The 20,283-nt window shown below is 37.5% G+C and overlaps 1 protein-coding gene across 1 annotated transcript in view; it reads right to left on the bottom strand.

Moving 5' to 3' along the window:
* Positions 1-20,283, bottom strand: part of PKHD1 (polycystic kidney and hepatic disease 1 (autosomal recessive)) — a 438,226-nt gene that overhangs the window by 114,291 nt on the left and 303,652 nt on the right. Inside the window, exons 55-59 of the mRNA XM_014532447.1 lie at positions 8,732-8,886; positions 6,830-6,982; positions 3,438-4,316; positions 2,436-2,604; positions 643-800 (exon numbers count right to left, since the gene is read on the bottom strand). Coding sequence (XP_014387933.1) covers positions 643-800; positions 2,436-2,604; positions 3,438-4,316; positions 6,830-6,982; positions 8,732-8,886 — 1,514 coding nt within the window. The remainder of the gene's footprint in view (positions 1-642; positions 801-2,435; positions 2,605-3,437; positions 4,317-6,829; positions 6,983-8,731; positions 8,887-20,283) is intronic.

The raw sequence follows: 20,283 nt of genomic DNA, 5'->3' as shown, positions 1-20,283 counted from the left end.
GTGCACAGAGTTGGTGCTGGGAATCTGTACCTTTGACATACGTACACCTTTGGCAACATCATGGAGGCCACAGAGTGATCACAACATCTCTTAGTCACTCAACATTCCTTTGCTACAGGTGAGTTGAGCAACATATTAGCACAGGCTCCAACTCCAGAATTCATTTCCTCTCCAGGAGATTTGGTTTCCTGACTAGAGTCGGCAAACTGCACATCATGGAGGCCACACAGTAATCACAACATCTCTTAGTCACTCAACATTCCTTTGCTACAGGTGAGTTGAGCAGCATCTTAGCACAGGCTCCAACTCCAGAATTCATTTCCTCCAGGAGATTTGGTTTCCTGACTTTCCTGACTAGAGTCGGCAAACTGCAGTTCGCGATCTACATGTGGCTTTTTGGCCCCTTGAGTGTGGCTTTTCCTAAGCCTTAGGAGTACCCTAATTAAGTTAATAACAATGTACCTACCTATATAGTTTAAGTTTAAAAAAGTTGGCTCTCAAAAGAAATTTCAATCGTTGTACTGTTGATATTTGGCTCTGTTGACTAATGAGCTTGCCGACCACTGCATAGACAACACAGCCAAACCAGCTCCTTCATGCATGCGCCCCCTACTGGAGGCATCGAGTTCCTTTATAACCAACCTGTGTTGAAGAAGGATCCAGTCCATTCTGCCTCAGTTTTAGGAAACACAGAAACTGGTGGAGGTAGACCCAGGGCTCTCCCATCGAGATCCTTAAAGAGATATTTTCTTGGATTTTCACAAAGGGATTCAGGGCAGACCAGTGTTCCTAAATCTTCCCTGTAAAGACAGACAGAAAGCAACTCTCATTTTATGAGCAACAAAAAAGAAAATATATTGAAATTACTGATCTGATGAAAAAGGAATTTATTAGTAGTAATGTGTTACATAGATATTAAATAAAACTCTATAGAAAATATTACTTCTCAGTTATATGGTCAAGAAGAAAGGCATTATTGTTATCCAAATACTCTGGATATATCATCTTTACATAGATTGTAATTTTCTAAGCAGTAAGATACAATAAAATGCTCCTAATTTTAATACCTACTGAAAATAATGTAAGCATTTCTTTATGGAACTTTGGTACCTTGCAGTATTACAAGATTATTGTTATAAATTTCAATTATATTTATGCCATATGCAAACAAGGTAAAAATAGATATTCTCATTTAACAAATATCTATTGACAATCTACCACTTACAGGTTTGGGGTATAATGGTGATAAAAACAGGCATGGTTCCTATACTTTCAGAATTTAAAGTCATATAACCTTAGGAGGTTATATAAACAAATAGTAAACCAGTATAACACTGAAATTTAGAAAACTTATTTTATTTCTCCTGGTCTAATACTTTTCAGTACCATCAGTACTAGTGTCAAATATTATTGCCTGCCAACCATGTGTTAAGTATTAATAGTACAAAGAATCAGATGCTAGTATTATAAAGCTTTATAATTCTTTCATCCCATAGGTTTACATGAACATAAGGAAAATTGGACAATAGATGAAAAATGACAAGACAACCCAAATTACATACCTAATAATGTTTAGGTACCAAAAGTAGCTCAGGAATGGGCATCTTAAAGAGACAGGTATTGGGCCAAAAACATACACTTTCCAATTAGGGTGATTTTTCTTGATTCTTTTCTTCCAACTATAGGAGTTTATCCCAATGTTATGGGAAAGAAAAGTAGCCCATTTTCCCAGATCCTGATTTTCCTGCTCCCTTTTATGACAAAAATAGTGCCTTATTGAGTTTTCAGATTCCTGAATGAAACTCTCAATCATATGGTCCAGAATAGTGGTTACACCTGGTCTGAGCACCAGTATCTATCTAAGCCACATTATTCAACTCAGGGGTTCTTGACAACAGACATGATTTCCTTCTCCCTACCAGCCCCTGCACAAGGGCTCCTAAGGTTCCTTCTGAAGATTGATGACACCATGCTCTATAGAATAGACAAGAATTAGGGAACATTTTTTCCAGTGATTGAAACTATCCCAAATACTGCACAAGGGCTCCTAAGGTTCCTTCTGAAGACTAGTGACACCATACTCTATAGAATATACAAGAATTAGGGAACATTTTTTCCAGTGATTGAAACTATCCCAAAGAAATATCTCTAATAAAGACAAAACAATATCAATAACAATTGCCCTGCATCACGTCTACACCTTTTATTAGCCAGAGAAAGTCACATTGCTGAACCCAGATTCAAGAGAGAGAAACAACCTCTGCTCTTTGGCGAGAGACACTGCAAAAACCATGCAGCAAAGCACTTGGACATGGGAGGCGTAAAGAATGGGGGGCATGCAATTAATCTAGCATACTTTTCAGAAGGACTTCTTTTTATTCCCATTAATGATTTTATACTTCATGGATATGGCTTGTAAATACTAAAACTGGTACCTGGTTTGTAAAGGAGGAAAGTAGAACTTGTTTTTATCTTTGATCTTTAGCATTTTGGTCCTCTCTGCTGTTATGGGATGAATGATTCCAGTGTTCTCTGCATTGGGCAGAATGCATACATCTAGGTCATTGCTATAGCAACTCTTCACAAAACTAGAAAAGGTGACATCTGAAAAAAAATTGTAAGCATAGCATGGCATTAGATCACATAAACTACCAACCGCAAATATAGACTACGCAACTAAACAATCTTTGCTACTGTTTGTCCAGAAGTTAATTTAAGCTGTCCAGGCTAGTTCCAGGAGTTTACATAAATCTTGGCTTAAATATCTATTAATTCTTCAAGACATGAGTATCCTTTTCAAAATAGAAGTAGCCCAACACATCAATGTCTTCAGAATGATATGTTTTATCATAGGTCGCTGTCCAGGCTAGTTCCAGGAGTTTACATAAATCTTGATTTAAATATATGTAACTCTTTAAGACATGAGTATTCTTTGCAAAATAGAAGTAGTCCAACACATCAATGTCTTCAGAATGATGTTTTATCATAGGTTTGATAAAATCCAATGGGGAGTGAGTACAATATTACAAAAGAGATCTAATAAAATATTAACTGCATAGGTAGTGATATAATTTGATTTTATTCCTGGCTACACCACCAACTAGTAAACAACTTCAGTGAGACACAATTTCTGCATCTATATTTCTTCCTTTCTATAATAGGAAAAATAACACCTACCTAAGAGAATTTTCATATAATCAAATTCAATAATTGCTGTGAAAGTTCTTCAACATGTTTAAAGCAGTAACTTTTTAAAGGAATCACTTACTGCTATTATCAACCATTAGTGTGATTATCAATATGCAGCAGTTGGTCAATTGTACAACAAGCACTAGACTACACTGTACTCTTTTGTTGATATAATTTCAGAATGCTATTAAAAATTCTGTGCACAGAGATATGAAACTACATTATTTGGATAAGCCCAAACATCCTACCTTGAAGCTTCATGATTCCTGAAACTGAATGGCCATTTCTCACTTTGTGCCATGGTTCCTGAGGCCACCGATTTGGTTCTGAGGTGAACACTGGCCACAGAATACCAACTCGACCCCCTCTGGGGTTGGAAGGAGCTCGGTCCATTAATGTCCAGTTGGCAGAGCCAGGCTTAACCCTGTCCTGAATGCAGTCAAAAGAGGAGCTAGTGGCCACAATGACTGAATTCCTAAGCACAATCTGCACATTTTCGATTGAAGGCTGTGAAGCAGAAGACACATATACTATCGCCAGAAGACCAATAGCGTTGTCCACCAGAGTGACGTTCTCTATCTCCACACTGTTCTCCACATGTAGCATGGCACCGTAGTCAAAGTTCTTGAAAGCCAAAAAACCAGAGATTCTAGTACAGTTGCCAAGTCCACTTTCCTTATAGAGATGAAGACCGTGAAGGCTTGAGTGGGCCACATTGTCAGACCAGAGAGCTTCAAGAGGGGAACACCTCTGGCCTCGGATGTGAAAGCCAAGTCTCTCCGATCCTGCCACGACATTACCATGGAGGGTGATGTCCTTTGCCTGGTTCACTTTGATGCCTGCCACCCAAATGGTGGACCACGCTGACTGTGTCATCAGAACCACAAGGTTATTAGAGAGAGAATAGGCCTGACCCTCCAAATCAATGCCATGACCAACGGTGCTAAACACTATGTTGTCATTTAAAATGATCCCATGACTGGCAACTGCGCCAATGCCCCCACCGCAGCTGTGGTGCAGAGCAGAAGATATTATCCAGGATCCTGCCGACACATTCGTGAATTCAAGGGATGAAAACAATGGTGAGCCAAAGTTCTGAATTTCTACATTTAATAGTTGAAGGACACCTGTAAACAAAATGCATATCATCAGGTACTTTTTCTTCCCCATGAAAGGCAGAAGGATGGTCCATTTATTGACACCAGAATATGCAGATTTTTCATTGAAATATAATCATTTCTTCTCAGCACCAGCACAGTATTTCATGCCCATGAGTCTCACTAACAAAATATGAATCTTTAGAAGGTGACATTAATGCCTAAAAAGGTTTTGTGTGCAGACTGGAGAGTCTGGTGATAGGATAGAGAACAAGGAAAGGAAAGATAGAGAAAGGAGATGGGCACACGTAGCTTAAAGACTCCAGGCATCTGCCTTCAGGGCTGGGTCAAGAACTGGGTAAGAACGAGGGGAATATAGATTCCTAGGACTCACCTCAGAATCCTGTCTTCCTCTCTGTGTCTCAGTGACCCCCATGTGAAAAGGTCATAGCCATCCCCACAAAGATATTGTATGAAAAAAATATAATGGCTAACTCTATCAATAGTTTAAACATTTAAGAGTATGAGAGGATAAGTGAAAATTTTTGAACATATATTTCTGTTCAATATATGCCCAAAACATGCTATTCAATAATGTCTCTTGATTAAGACATGGAGGAAATAACATTTTTTTAAAATCATTTTCAAATTCTATACTAGTAAAATTCTGTATGTTTATTTTAGTCACACTATATTATTTTTTAATTTTCATAATAATTAGTTTTTAATGTCATACGTGCATAATTATAATTCATAGTTTTAAATTACACAAGTCTGAAAATTAATTCATAGTACACATTTAAAATGTCTTACTCATTTCAACAGAAAATTTAGCAGTGATTTTGTTCACAACTATTTTCCCATTGAAAAATCACAATTCTGAGTGCAAATTGCTGGATATGTCTCATCAGATTAGGAGACTGACAGAGGTCTCCAGTTTAAAAGAAGGAGTTATAAGTTCTGGTCTGCTTTTCTGCCCTATAACCATTGAATACCCATGGATGGCATCTTTGACCAACACCTGCAGATCCCATCCAATCCAGATGCTGGAGTTTGTTACAGAACAATGTTAAGGGTGTTTTTTTAAAACATGTATTTAACACAGTTAATCCTTATGTTTTCTGCCCTATAACCATTGAATACCCATGGATGGCACCCTTGACCAACACCTGCAGATCCCACCCAATCCAGATGCTGGAGTTTGTTACAGAAAAATGTTAAGGGTTTTTTTTAACATGTATTTAACACAGTTAATCCTTATAACAACCCTGTGAAGTTTCCATCATTATTCTTGTTTTACAGTTAGAGAGTGAGACCCAGAAGGATTTAGCAATTTATCTTAATTTACATAGTTAATCACAAGTTAGGATTCAAACATGAAAAGTTTGGCTCCAGAATCTATGCATTTAGCCACCCCTGTGAATACCCTTGTTTTACTGATGATGAGACTGAGGCTCATGGAGGCTAAGAAACGTGTTCACAATTACACAGCTAGCAAATGGTAGAGCCAGTTTTGATCCCAAAAACCTGGATTTCCCAGCCATGTTACCACCAGTCCAGCTGTGAGTTCAATCCTGAAGAGGCCAAACAGACTTTAGACACTCCCCCTCACTCAGAGCCAAGGACAAAAGGGAAGCAATTGATAGTTTACAAACAGACTCACCCACCAAAGTTGTGACAAGCAAAAATGTCTCCAGATATGGACAAATGTCCTTGGGTGTGGGGAGAAGCAAACTCACTTGTGTTGACAACTAATGGAGTGAGAGCTTAAGGAGAGAAAGCTTGTTCTATGGACCAGAAATCCCGAACTGTGATGTAAGGTGTAAACACTGCTCTTCATCATACTGGTGAAACGGATGTGCCAGCGAAAAGTGTTCCATGCTCGGTATCTTTGGGAAGTGGTTAGAACCTCTATTCCAGGCTTTCTCAGAGCCTGTATTGTATTCGTGTACACAGTGACTTTCTAAGATGGAGCTACAGTGATAGCCTCTCCCAAATTTATTTGACTATGGAACAACGTTGGAATAATATTTAAGGAATATAAGTTGAAGAAATAAAGTGCTAATCGAATAATTTTGCAGCATTCCAAGAGCTAAAACTTGAAAGAAATGAGAGAGAATGAACTGATCCTTAAAGCAGTCTGGAATATGGAAATCACTTTTATTTAAATTTACGCTATTGCTTTATAGCATGAGCTGAGGCCTGCCATCAGATATTGCATGCTACTGGGAAAGAATTATAGAAATTCAGGAAAGAGATAAAACTCAAGTGGTCATTAAATCATCCATAATTTCAAAGCAGAGGAAATTTCACATCTGCTGAAGATGTTTTCTTTGAGGTAAAAATGTGCATATGTGCTGATCGCTAGTATATTATTTTAACATCACACTGATAATTAAGCACAGATCAGAACTGAAAATGCATAGCTACTCAGAGCACAGAGGAGCCATTTAATTTGTACATTTTGTTATATAAAGGACAATTCTCTGTATGTCCCAGAAGAATAGGCTCCAATTGGCAATGCCACTTAAAATTCCGTTTACCTGAAAATTCTTCTCTGCTGGACTTCCTGAAGGACCCCACAAGCAGTCTCCCCCTACACGATGTATCAGACTGGATTTGTATATTTCGGGTCAAAAGTCCAACTTCAGCAGCCAAACGAATGTATGGGCCATCCTCCAGGACGTGTACGCTTCCTGGGGCAAAAGGAGTTGGGGAAGAAACACCTTTAAAAATCAACTTCAGGAATCACCAGTCTGGGACCCAGAGAATCTGCCAAATGAAAACACTCCTTTCCCCTCAGAAGTCCTACCAGCATCCAGGTCCGCTTTTCCTCGGGCATCTCCACAAATGTCAGCTGAGAAATGAAAAGCCGAGTTACTCGTGTCTCTTTGGGATTAGAGTGAAAGTGGTTGAGCAAGAATTCATTTCTCCTCAATAACTGTGGCTACTAGGACAGGTTACTGTGCAGGGACAGAAGGGCAGACCTGTCCAATTAGTGGGGTCCCCATCCTCCTTCCTTAATTGCATCAGTGTGAGACTCAGCATTTGGTTGGACATTGTCTGTGGACTTCTTTCATGAGAGTGAGGAATCCCAGAGCAACTGAGGCAGTGACAGAACTAAAGCAGCGATGTATGAGAGTGAAGGGACCAAGGGCAGCAGCAGCATCCTCCCACGGTGGGTCTCAAGCTCACTGCTGCCTGAGGAGCCTCCTCAGCAGTGGGAGCCAAACAGCCAAGGGCTGGTTTCCGTCACTGCCCTCCACATGGAGCACTTCACTGACCAGGATCGCTGAAGATTTCTCTCTTCTTTGGCCACTTTTTAAAAACAGAAATCATCCTTGGAACTATGATTTAAACGTAGCTTTATATATAGTCCTGGTGAAAACATGTATTTCCCTTTCACAAATCACAGACACAAAGATATTCCCTAACCCCTCTATTTCCATGTTTTATTACTTATTTGCTGTATCTTCTGTGTTAGATTAGTTTATTCCACGGAAGCAGGAAATGTATGGTTATGGTTATTTATTATTTATGTGCAATATATATTTAACTGTGTATAGTATATAAAAATATTCAGCATATTTTTGAGAAAAGGCATTTGAGTATTTTTTGGTAGCAGTAGTAGTCAACACATAATATGAACTTGATGTCAGGAGGGGTACATTCCTCAGTATGAAAAAGAAGTCATTATCCTATCTAATAAAGAGGGAATATGCTAATTGACCCTCATGCCATCACAAAGATGGCAGTGCCCACAGCCAATAAGGAGGGAATATGCTAATTTCTGCCATGCCCTCAAAGATGCCAGCGCCCACAGCCACAAGATGGCGGCGCCCAGTCCCTTCAGCCCCGCCGGGGCGCCTGCCTCCAGAGTCCCCCAGTCCCCTCAGCCCCCCAATCCTGCACTGCCAACAGTGGCAGCAGCAGAGGTGTGATTGGGGTGTCGCCTTCCCCTGATCACCAGGTTGCCTCCCGCCCCTGAGGGCTCCCAGACTGTGAGAGGGGGCAGGCCGGGCTGAGGGAACCCCCCTCCAGTGCATGAATTTTCATGCACCGGGCCTCTAGTTTATAATAACTACCACCTTCTAAGTAACTGTGTAATTCAGAGTGCCAGGAAATGAACTAGAAACTCAGCTCCCATGAGATTTATTCTGGCCTAGACATGAAAATGTCCAGTGACCTTGAACAAGAGCTGTAACCCTTCTGCTTGCTTCTAGACTTGCCATTATAAATAAAAGTTTAAAAAATTCGCTCACATCAATGTATTTTTAATTCTGCAATAAAATGAATGAAGGGATAGAGATAAGCCTTCTAGGATGAGTCTAGGCAGCAGTAAAGCACTGTCCCTCTCCTATGGATGGTGATGGGATCCAAGGCCCCAGGCAGAACACGTTCTTCCCGGCTCATTCACCTCCCTTAACCAGCAAAGCAAACCTTACCAATGTGCCGGTGCTTGAGCCGCTCCTGGATCCGAACATGGTGGCCCTTAACTTCTTTCACAGTGAGGACCTCTGCTTCATGAGGCTCATAGGAAGAGGAGCCAAGCACAATTTTGTCGTGGGGTCGCCAATCCACGGCGTCCTCTACTATAATTCTGTAACAGCATAGAGATGTATCAAGTATCTGGCACCGCAACACAGATCACCTACCTGACTCCAGATCGCAAAGGAAACGCACTACAGCCAACAATTCCAGGGAGATTAAAGAAGAAATTCCAGCCCCGATAGGTTTGGCTCAGTGGATAGAGTGTCGGCCTGGGGACTGAAGGGTCCCAGGTTCGATTCCTGTCAAGGGCATGTACCTTGGTTGCGGGCACATCTCCAGTGGGCTCAGCACAATGGTGTGGGAGGAGGAGGTGAGCACGCTGGCGATGATGGCATCTCGCATGTTGAAGGGCAGCATGGTGTAGACCACGAAGATGATGAAGAGGAAGAAGGACACCTGCGGGTGGAGAAGAACAGCAAGAGTCACAGAGAATCCCCATTCCCAAGTGCTTCCAGTGTCCTTCCCATTATAGGCTGCGTAAAACATCATGAACTGCACTTGTTTAAGAAAATACTGTTGCCCTGACTGGTTTGGCTCAGTGGATAGAGCGTCGGCCTACCGACTGAAGGGTCGCAGGTTCGATTCCGCTCAAGGGCATGTACCTTGGTTGCGGGCACATCCCCAGTGGGGGGTGTGCAGGAGGCAGCTGATCGATGTTTCTCTCTCATCGATGTTTCTGACTCTCTATCCCTCTCCCTTCCTCTCTGTAAAAATATCAATAAAATATATTTTTTTAAAAAGAAGAAGAAGAAATTCCAAATCAACACAGAAACATATGGCTTTTGCAAAAAGTTTAATGCTAATGGAGCCGATCTTCTGGCTTACATGTATACATGTTAAAAATATGACGTCTACATCTCATTTCCTAAAATTACAATCTTCCTCCTCAATTGGCAAGAGTTAAATAATAAAGGTATTTCAGAAGGAATTATTTCTTAAATTTTCTGAAGACTGGCAATACAATTTTGAGACAGTTTATTATCATTCATTAAGGCTCATACTTGTATGGTCAGACAGATACAGTATGAATCCTAGAGGTGCCACTTACTAGCTGTGTGATTTTGAGAAGTCACTTAAACTTTTCTGAGTGTCCTATCTTCATTTGAAAAGTGGCAATATTTAAATCTTCCCCCCAACATCCCAATGTTACTGTAGGGATAGAAGTATACATGCCTCCACTGTGCTATGTTCTAAATATTGTTTGCACACATATGAAACTATAAGGGTTTTGTTCATTTTTGTTTGTTTGTTTTACTTCACATTTAATAAAATCTCTGTTCAGTATTTCACTGCTGCGTAGGTTTTTCTAGTGAATATATTTCTGTTTTATTCTCAATTCACAATCATTAATAACTTCAATGGCATATGTTTATTTTAATTACCTGCCTCTTTTGTCAATGTCTACATTTTAGCAAGTTTTGACAATGGATTCTCCTCTACCAGTAAAATGTTCATCCAGGTAACAGGTCTATGTGACAGCCATTCAATCATGCAACACATATTGATTGAGCAACTGGTTTGCACCAGACACTACAGTAGGTGCTAGAAACATAATGGTAAATAAAACATGGCATTGCATTAAAACTTAGATTTTGACCAGTAAACATCCTTAAAAAAGCTACCGTGTAAGTGGAAAATTCACAGATGTCTAGCATATAGTATCAACACCAAAAACAGAAAGAAGTTTAAAAAGGTCGTCTGTAGGCCAAAGATGGTAATTAATTCAAATCTGTGTCCTTGAGGTTAGGGAAAGAGAAAAAGAGAGTCGGAGAGAGAAAAGAAGACTTGTCAATTGATGTAATTTTAGTGAAAGAATTTAGTGTTACCTTTGTTCCTACTTTGCTATGACATCCTAGAAAACTCACAGTTACATTATACTAGAATAACTACTAACTTTTAAAGGCAAGGAAACCAATATCCAGAGAGATTAAGTAACAAAACTCAAGAATAGATCAATGAATGGAGTCAGAGGTTGAATTAAGATAAAAGGAAGACTCCTGATCAGGTGAAAATACTTTCATTAAATAACATCAGCCCACCTGTCTGACTCTTAGTTCTTCACCTGCTAAAGAAAAAGCAATACTACCACATTCTGTAATGATATCATGATAATCCCTGAAATTATGAAAAATCTATAACCCATACAGTGTAAAATTACAGTGCAGCAAAACAATGAATTACAAGGGATTCTGCTCATTACAAATTGACTGATAAAAGCAGGATATAAAACAATATACACCATTTATTTTTAACAAAAATAACACATGCACAGAAAACAGAAGACAGGAAAGATGCTCATTGAAATGTTAGTTCACTTATGGATAATGGGTTTATTAGTAATTTTCATTTAAATATAAATTTTCCAACTTACCAGGTAATATATATTGTAGTAAAATATATTTTTTTAAAAAGAAAAGAAAGCTATGGGTTTAAAGTAACACCAAAATCAAATTAGCAGTATAATTCAAATCAATCCTTAACTTCAGTAATATCAAGATAATACTTTTTTGTTGTTAATCCTCACCCAAGCATATTTTTCCATTGATTTTTAGAGAGAGTGGAAAGGATGGGGAGAGACAGAGAGAGAGAAACATTGATGTGAGAGAGACACATCAATTGGTTACCGCCCACACTGCCCCAACCAGAGCCAGGGATTGAGCCTGCAACTGAGGTACATGTCCTTGACTGGAATTGAACCCAGGACCCTTCAGTCCACAGGCCAACACTCTAGCCACTGAACCAAACCAGCTAGGACAAGATAATATTTTTAATACTGTTTATATTGCTGAAGAAAGTTTTTTGGACACTAGGTCATTATAATGTTCCGAAAGGTCCTTGTGAATATTAGATTAAAATTCATTCTACCCCTGGGTAGCTCAATTGATTGAAGCATCGTTGTCAAGGTTGTGGGTCCCATCCCCAGTTAGGGCACATGTAAGAATCAACCAATGCATGCATAAACAACAAATTGATGTAGTACAAGCACTGATGTTTCTTTCTCCTTCCCTCCTCTTTCCCTATAAAAATCAATAAATAAGTTTAAAAATGTATTCCCTATGAAGGACAGGGGATTTTTTGGGCTGTGAAACTATTCTGTATGATTCTATAAGTATAGATACATGTCATTATACATTTGTCAAAACACATAGAATATATGACCTAAAAAGAAAACTTTAATGTAATATAAAAAATAGTAACACCTCGTCCCCTAACTCTCTTACATAAGTCCTCTGCTCCAGCCAAAGGAATCTGCTTACTCTCACAAAAATTGTTATGTTTCTCAGCTTTCACACAAATTATCATCATCTGTACTCTGCCCTCCGGTCTATTCATTCTTAAAAACTGACTGAAATTCCTTTGCTTTCAAGAAGTCATCCCATGGGAATCTCTTCTCCACTGAATGCCCAATCCCTGTTTCTGTTCCAACATAAATTTGACATAATAATAGATATTACTGCCTTGTAACTGATTTTGTACTCATGTCTTCTGTGGCTATTCAACTTTGATATTAATATTTAATGAAATGCTACGTAAACGCCACAGTGCCTAGTAATTTTCTAGGCAAAGAGAGAAATAAATTATTGAATTATTATTCCAAACTTTACATTATAAATATAAATATAATTGAACTTAAGCTGATCTTGTCCATTAAGTCTTCTAAAACCTTACAGGCTCTTTATTATTTACCTCTCTCTTCTATATTCCCGAAGCCTTGGGATTCTATACTTCTTTTTTTTTTAAATTTCCCCCACCCAAGGGATTTTTTTTTTAGAGAGAGTAGAAGGAAAGGAGGATTGTGTGTGTGTGTGTGTGTGTGTGTGTGTGTGTGTGTGTGAAAGAGAGAGCAAGAGAGAGAAACATTGAAGTGAGAGAGACACGTCAATTGGTTGTCTCCCGAATGCACCCCAACAGGGACTGGGGATCAAGCCTGCAACTGAGGTATATGCCCCTGATGGGAATTGAACCCACAACCCTTCAGTATGAGGGCCTACACTCTAACCAGAGATAAATTTATATAATAACATTTAACAACAGAAAGTTTTCTAGTCAAATATCTGGCTAAGCTTGCTTTGGTTGTTAGTGTAAGAAATGTTTGGGTTTACAAAATTGACATGAAATTTTTCCTCTGAATGTTTCACTCCAATGCATTTCATAAAATAAATCAATTGCAAACAAATAAATTTAGATCACTAATTCTGTTGGTGAAAGTTTATAAAGGGGTCCACATGAAATCTGCTCCCATAACAATAGACTAGAAAGACTTACTAAACTGACTTTTAACAAAAAGAAGATTGTAGATAAATGATTAAAGAAATCACTCGACTAGTCTATAATGCAGTTAATATTGTACTAATATCAACTTGCTGGATTTGACAGTGTTCTATGTAAGATATCATCAGGGAACACAGAGTAAAGGATATGTGAGAACTCTATTATTTTTACAACTTACTAAGAGTTTTAAATTCTTGCACAATTTTTAAAGGTTAAAAAAGGCTATCCAGCCCTAGCTAGTTTGGCTCAGTGGATAGAGCATCGACTTGAGGACCCAAGAGTCCTGGGTTCAATTCCAGTCAAGGGCACATACATTGGTTGCAGGCTCCTCCCTGGCCCGGGCCCTGGTCAGGGCTCGTGGAGGAGGCAAGCAATCAATGTGTTTCTCTCACATCGATATTTCTCTCTGTCTTTCCCTCTCTCTTCCACTCTCTCTAAAAATCAATGGGAAAATATCCTCAGTGGGGATTTAAAAAAAAAAAAGGCTATCCGTAAAAGGAATACATTATGATAATTACACATTATTTACATAAACTCATTAAAGTACTCCTCTGCAGGACTGATATTGCTGTTTTGAATATCTGTAATATATAGAACACAAGCAATGGAATCATACAAACCAGGGTAAAAATCCAGCCTCAGGAACTTAGAGCTTTATGAACTTAGAAAATTTTACTTAACTTCTCTAGCCTCAGTTTTAATGTCTGTGAAATGCAGATAATAATACTTAACTTACAGCATTGAGAGATTTAAATGAGATAATGTATGTAAAATGCTTGGTAGAGGCCTGACATATAGTCAGACTTCATGATAAGAACTCAATAAATGGTAGCTAGTTAATTACCATGGATAGTTTTAATTAATAAAATTGAGTTTCTTTCAAAATAGCCTGTAGCTCAGACTCCGAAGGAGGTTTTTAATACATTCTTATAAGAAAAATCCATTCATGTTGTTCCTGCCAAATTCCAACTTACTAACCTTATAATAACTGAAGTTTCTTATTGATCCCTAATTACCTACCTCACAACGCTTCTTGGGTGTGATATAGGAACGTCAAACTCCTCATGACCAAATCTGAACTCATAATCTCCCTCCCTCCCCAAATTTAGTCCTCTTCTAGGTTATGACACCACCATCCAGTTACACAAACCGGAAGCCAAGAAAGCACCACAAACCCAATACATCTATAGATTTTGTCTCCTGTTTCTAAATCTGCCCACTTCTTTCCTTTGCCACTTCAGCTCCTGACTACAAGTTACACTTTCTCTTGATTGGACCTCCTAAGTAGTGTCCCTACATCCATGATTTACCCCTCCTGTTGTCTGCATTTGCTAGAATAATGTTTTAAAGATACAGAAACATGATAAGTGCTACATCCCACCCATACTATCCTCTTAGAAACCTCAAACAGCTGTACGATGCTTTGAGGAGGGTGAACACTAATATTGTTGATATCCCCAGTGAATCTGGCCCTGATCCCTAACTACTCCTGGGAACCCTATTGTGCTCAGTCTCTGCTCTCCACATCAGCCACCTGGCATTCCTTCAAGTCCCTCCTGTTCATCTTTCCTCCCATCACAAATTTTCCTCTCCCACTCTGCTTCTCAATCACCTGCCATTCACTCCTCCGCTTTCAACTTCTAAAAAATTAGGCTAGTTCCAGTCTTCCCATCTCAATACATGTTTCCACCATTCACTAGGTTGCTCTAGCTAAAAGCCTGAAGCACTCCCCTCACCTCAGCATTCACCTCACTGGCACTCCCAGCCAGCACCATCTCTTCTCTCAATCTCCACTGTCTCCTCCATGAAATCCTAGCCACTATGATGTGTAGCCTCATTTAGCCTCTTAATCAATACCTCAACTTCCACTCCTGTCTCCACAATCCAACACCAATATAGCAACCAGAGTCATTTTTGAAGTATAAACCAGATTCCATTAATTTTGCTGCATAAAACATTTCAGTGATTTTCCCTTTGACCTCTCACAGCTAAACAAGGTTCCATGTGACTTGGCATCTGTCATGTCATGCAACTCTCCCCTCTGCTCACTGCTCCAGCTATCGTGACCGCCTGTCTGCCCACCAGCCCCAAAGCCCCCTCAGAAACAATGTTGGATGCCCCTCCTTCATTGAGCACTCTTGCTTATTTCATTGAACAGATGAATGAATCCCTCTTACATTCAAATCTCAACTCAAATTTCTTCTCTCCAGAGAGACGTTCTCTGTCCATTCAATCTAAAAGGGACCATTCTGTAAAGAACATTCTTTTCTAACAACATCTGAAACTAATACAGAATAACATTTCATGTAAACTATCATTGGGAAAATAATAATAAATAAATAACGCCCAACTATTTTTGGTGCTACCCTGTTTATTTCCTTACTTTTATAATCTGCAACTATGCTGTTTATATTTCTGTATTTGATTATCTATCTCTCTCCATTAAGATGTGAACTCCTAGAAGACAGTGATCTCTTCAAATTTGCCTGTATATCTCCAGTGCTTACAACCTGGGACATAGTAAGTACTAAGCAAATTATTTGTTGGATGATTGAATGATATTTGCTCTGGTTAGGGTCCTCTTTCTACACTCATTTGCCCTCACTTTGCTTAATAAAAGCCCACTCATCATTCAGGTCCCACCTCTAAAATCAATCTTCAGGGAAGCCTTCTCTAACTTCCATCACTGCTTCAAGTTCCCATATTTATAATTTTTCAGAATCCCACATAGCCCCCCATTGATAGCATTTATTACATATACAATTGTACATTTACTTTATATTTATTCAATTAATGTTGATGCCAGAGACCATGTTGATTTTTACTTGTTATTATCTCTAGGCCATAGCTCATTGTTTGACACAGGATAAGATTCAACAAAAATTCTGTTGAATAAATAAGTAACAATGATAAAATAACTACAAAAGTAATAACTACTCAATGAAGAAATTCTGTATATAGAGAAAAGCACACCACAGAAGTACCTATCTATCATCTCACCAGCAGGGATCCATGTGTCCTTCCAGACAATTTCTATCTGCATATATGAATACATAAATATTTTATTTTATATAAAAATAAATCAATATATTATTTCCTGCCTGAATGCCCATATCTCCTCCAATTTGTCAACTTAGAATTCACTCTTTCATCTTTGCCAATGCAAAATTGATAAATGGTATTTGTTTTAATTAATATTTATTTTAATTTCAGTTTTGTTTTGCATTTTTATTTTTATTTATTATTATTATTATCTTTATTGTTGAGAGTATTACAGATGCTCCCCCACTTTTCCCCCTATTGTCCCTCTCCACCTGGTTTCCACTCTGCCCCAGGCCTTCCCCACCTTATTGTCTGTGCCCATGGGCTTAAGAAAAAATATTTTTCCATATGCTTATTATGCAGATATATGACTTCTTTTGTGGCTCATGTATTAAAACATTTTAGCAATTATTCTTCTGGTATGTTTATGTTGTTTCTTTATATTGCAAATAAAAATATCGGGCCTGCCCTAACCCGTTTGGCTCAGTGGATAGAGCATCGGCCTGCGGACTCAAGGGTCCCAGGTTCAATTCTGGTCAAGGGCATGTCCCTTGGTTTCGGGCACATCCCCAGTGGGGAGTGTGCAGGAGGCAGCTGATCGATGTTTCTCTCTCATCGATGTTTCTAACTCTCTATCCCTCTCCCTTCCTCTCTGTAAAAAATCAATAAAATATATTTAAAAAAATATATATCGAGCCTTCATCTGTACTATGATATATTGTAAATATTTTCTAGTTTATCACTGGATTTACATTTTGTAATTGATGTGAAAATACTGATTTTAATGTTGTCAAATCTATTACTTCTTGCTCTTGTGGTTGTTGTATTTCTTGTTATGATTAAACAGGTCTTTCATAGTTCGTTACATAATATTTACTTAAATATTCTTCAAATAATTCTATGGTTTCACTTTTTTATATTTAATATTTTAATCTGTCTATAATTTATTTTAAAGGAAAGCATACAATAAAAACCTGATTTTATATTTTTCCAAAGCACTGACCAATTATTTCAGCTCAAGTTTTCAACTAAATTGAAATGCTAATATTCAAAATCTAGGTAATAATACTTACCTGGGTCTAATGTTAGGCATTGTCTTCTATTCTGGTGTCACTAACATAAAGTAATTATATCATTAAAGGTATATATTTTTATAAATATATACCTGGTTATGCTTGGTTATCTTCAAGTGTCCTTTGTTCCAAAAGGCTTAGAATTAATGAATCAGATTCCAAGTGTATATATGTGGCTTGTGATTAAAGTTGCATCAGATTTGACATCTTTATAATATTGAGCCTTTCCATTTACATTACTCATCACCATATATTATATTCTCCTTTTATGCTTCTTACTAGTGTTTTATTGTTTTGCTTTTATAGCTCCTATAAATTCTAAGTTTATTTCTAGTATTTTAAATTGACATTTCAAATAGGATTTTACATTATAATTTAAAAATTTATTGCTCACATATTAAAAAGCTATTGATTTCTGCACTTATTGAATTCAGCTGATAGTTATTCAGGTGGTTCTTTACATTTCTAAAACCAAATGTACATAATACACACACACACAAAAATGGCAGTTTGGATTTCTTTCAACAGTTCCAACTACTGTCCTTTTTTTATGCAACACATTGGCCAAAACTTTAATAACAATATTTAATGATTATTGTAATGCACTGTTTTTTAATGTTAGTTTTTCTATAAAACAAAATTTCTGTTTCAGAGAGATTTTTAAATATTTATTTTGTATTAGTATTTAAAGCCATGATTCTCAACTAATGGCTCAACACCCTAGTAAAAAACATTAATTCAAAGAAAGTTCTTTGCAATCCTAATTTACTGTTTATTCAAAGAATGCAAGCTGAATTTTATAAAATGCATTTGTTTTTATACCAAAATGATTATATTCTTAAACTTTATAGCTATTGTTTAGATAAATTATATTAATTATTTCAATTTGAGCCATCTCTCTTTACTTGAATGAGTCACACTCAGTCATAATCTTATTTTCTTCTAATAAATTACTAGGTTTCATTTGTTGCTGTTTAGGATTTTTGCATTTTACTTACACTTTGTTGTTGCCTCAGATTTTGTTAGGGTTTTTTGAGTTATCTTTAGCAGGTGCTTAAAAAATTATTTTATGCTTGCCACCTAAAATTAATTGGAAAGCTTCACATATTTTCCTGTGCTGTGGAATAGATTACACAACATAAAAAGTAGTAGATGTGCCCTAGCGGGTTTGGCTCGGTGGATAGAGTGTCAGCCTGAGGACTGAAGGGTCCCAGGTTCGATTCCGGTCAAGGGCATGTAACTTGTTTGTATGCGGGCACATCCCCAGTAGGGAGTGTGCAGGAGGCAGCTGAATCGATGTTTCTCTCTCATTGATGTTTCTAACTCTCTATCCCTCTCCCTTCCTCTCTGTAAAAAAATCAATACAATATATTTTAAAAATAAGTAGTAGATGAATGAAGGAAAAAAACACATCATACATATTTGAACCAAATGTATTTTTGGAAATAAATCTTGGATAACTTTATACCTTTATTATTGGTTCTTCCACTTTTATTGTCCTTTAGGCAATTAATTTATTTCTATATATAACTTTTTAAATTTCAAAATACCATATAGATAGCACATTTTATATTACAATTTTAGTCTCTTTGGTATGTTATATTTGAATTCTCATTTCTGATTTTACATAATTTTGTATGATTAAAGTTATTAGAGATTAAAACAGTTATCTCTAAAAATAAAAAAAATCTAAGTCTACTAATTTCCTACTAATTCACCAATTTCTGCCTTTATCTTGCACCAAGTGATTTCATTAGATTTATTAGTCATTTTGTTTCTAGTTTCTCATAATGAAAACTTAGTTTGTTTATTTTTGTATTTTCTTATTCAACAATACAAGCATTTAATATGATTGCATGTTTGGCCATGTCTCATGCAACGCTCCCAATATTGCTTCTTCCCAAGTATCCTATTGATAAAGTTTTTATCACCTCTTTGATACAAAAGTTATTTAGGAAAGGGTGGGTTTTTTTCCTATTTTTCCATCTTAAAAGAAATTAAGATTTATGATTAAGATAGTATTTTTATCTTTATGTTTATTTTATTGTAACCATATTCTATATCATTTCTGTTTATTAAAATTTATTAAGGTTTTAATCATATCTATAATAATAAAAGAATAATATGCTAATTAGACCGGACAGCTGAATGATCTTCCGGACTTCATTCCAGACGTCCTTCCGGACGAAGCCGCAGCGGCAGGGGCTGAGGCAGAGGCAGTTAGGCGATCAGGCAGACAGGCGAGCAGTTAGGGGCATCAGGCAGGCAGGCAGAGGAGTTAGGGGTGATCAGGAAGGCAGGCAGAGTGGTTAGGGGCGATCAGGCAGGCAGGTGAGTGGTTAGGGGCAATGAGGCAGGCAGGCAGAGTGGTTAGGGGTGATCAGGCAGGTAAGCGAGTGGTTAGGAGGCAGTGGTCCCGGATTGTGAGAGGAATGTTCGACTGCCATTTTAGGCCCACAGGATTGGGCCTAAACCTGCAGTCAGACATCCCCTGAGGGGTCCCAGATTGTGAGAGGGTGCAGGCCGGGCTGAGGGGACCCCCTCCACTCCTGTGCACAAATTTCGTGCACTGGGACTCATATATATAAATATATATATTGGGTAAGGCTATATTAGTATATGTACATATACATACAAATCAAATTGCCTTTATTATATTATTCATATTTCTTCATATTTTGTATATTGTTTTTAACCTATATTAAAGATTAAACACTGAAAAAGGTAAGTAAATGTATTTCATGTCTTTTGTTTCTGTCAATTTATCCTTATATGACTTAGAGACTTATTCTATATAGTTCTATATTGTTATCTTGTATAAAACTTTTCTGACATTGGGGTCTCATTGGAGATTGAAATCTTTATTAATATAAAATATATTTATTTGACCAATTGTATATATTTAATTTGATTTTTTCTTTTGACTAATTTTGAGGTTTTTGCTTTCATTTTTTTAAATTATTCATTTCAATATTTAATTGAAATACATCTTTGCATATATATTATAGATGTGTATATATATGTATATATAACCAGTATCATCCACACACATAACGAAC

This window comes from Myotis brandtii, unplaced genomic scaffold (assembly GCF_000412655.1).
Source record: "Myotis brandtii unplaced genomic scaffold, ASM41265v1 scaffold893, whole genome shotgun sequence".
In the NCBI taxonomy this organism is placed as follows: Eukaryota; Metazoa; Chordata; class Mammalia; order Chiroptera; family Vespertilionidae; genus Myotis; species Myotis brandtii.
This window is presented reverse-complemented; position numbering and strand designations above follow the sequence as displayed.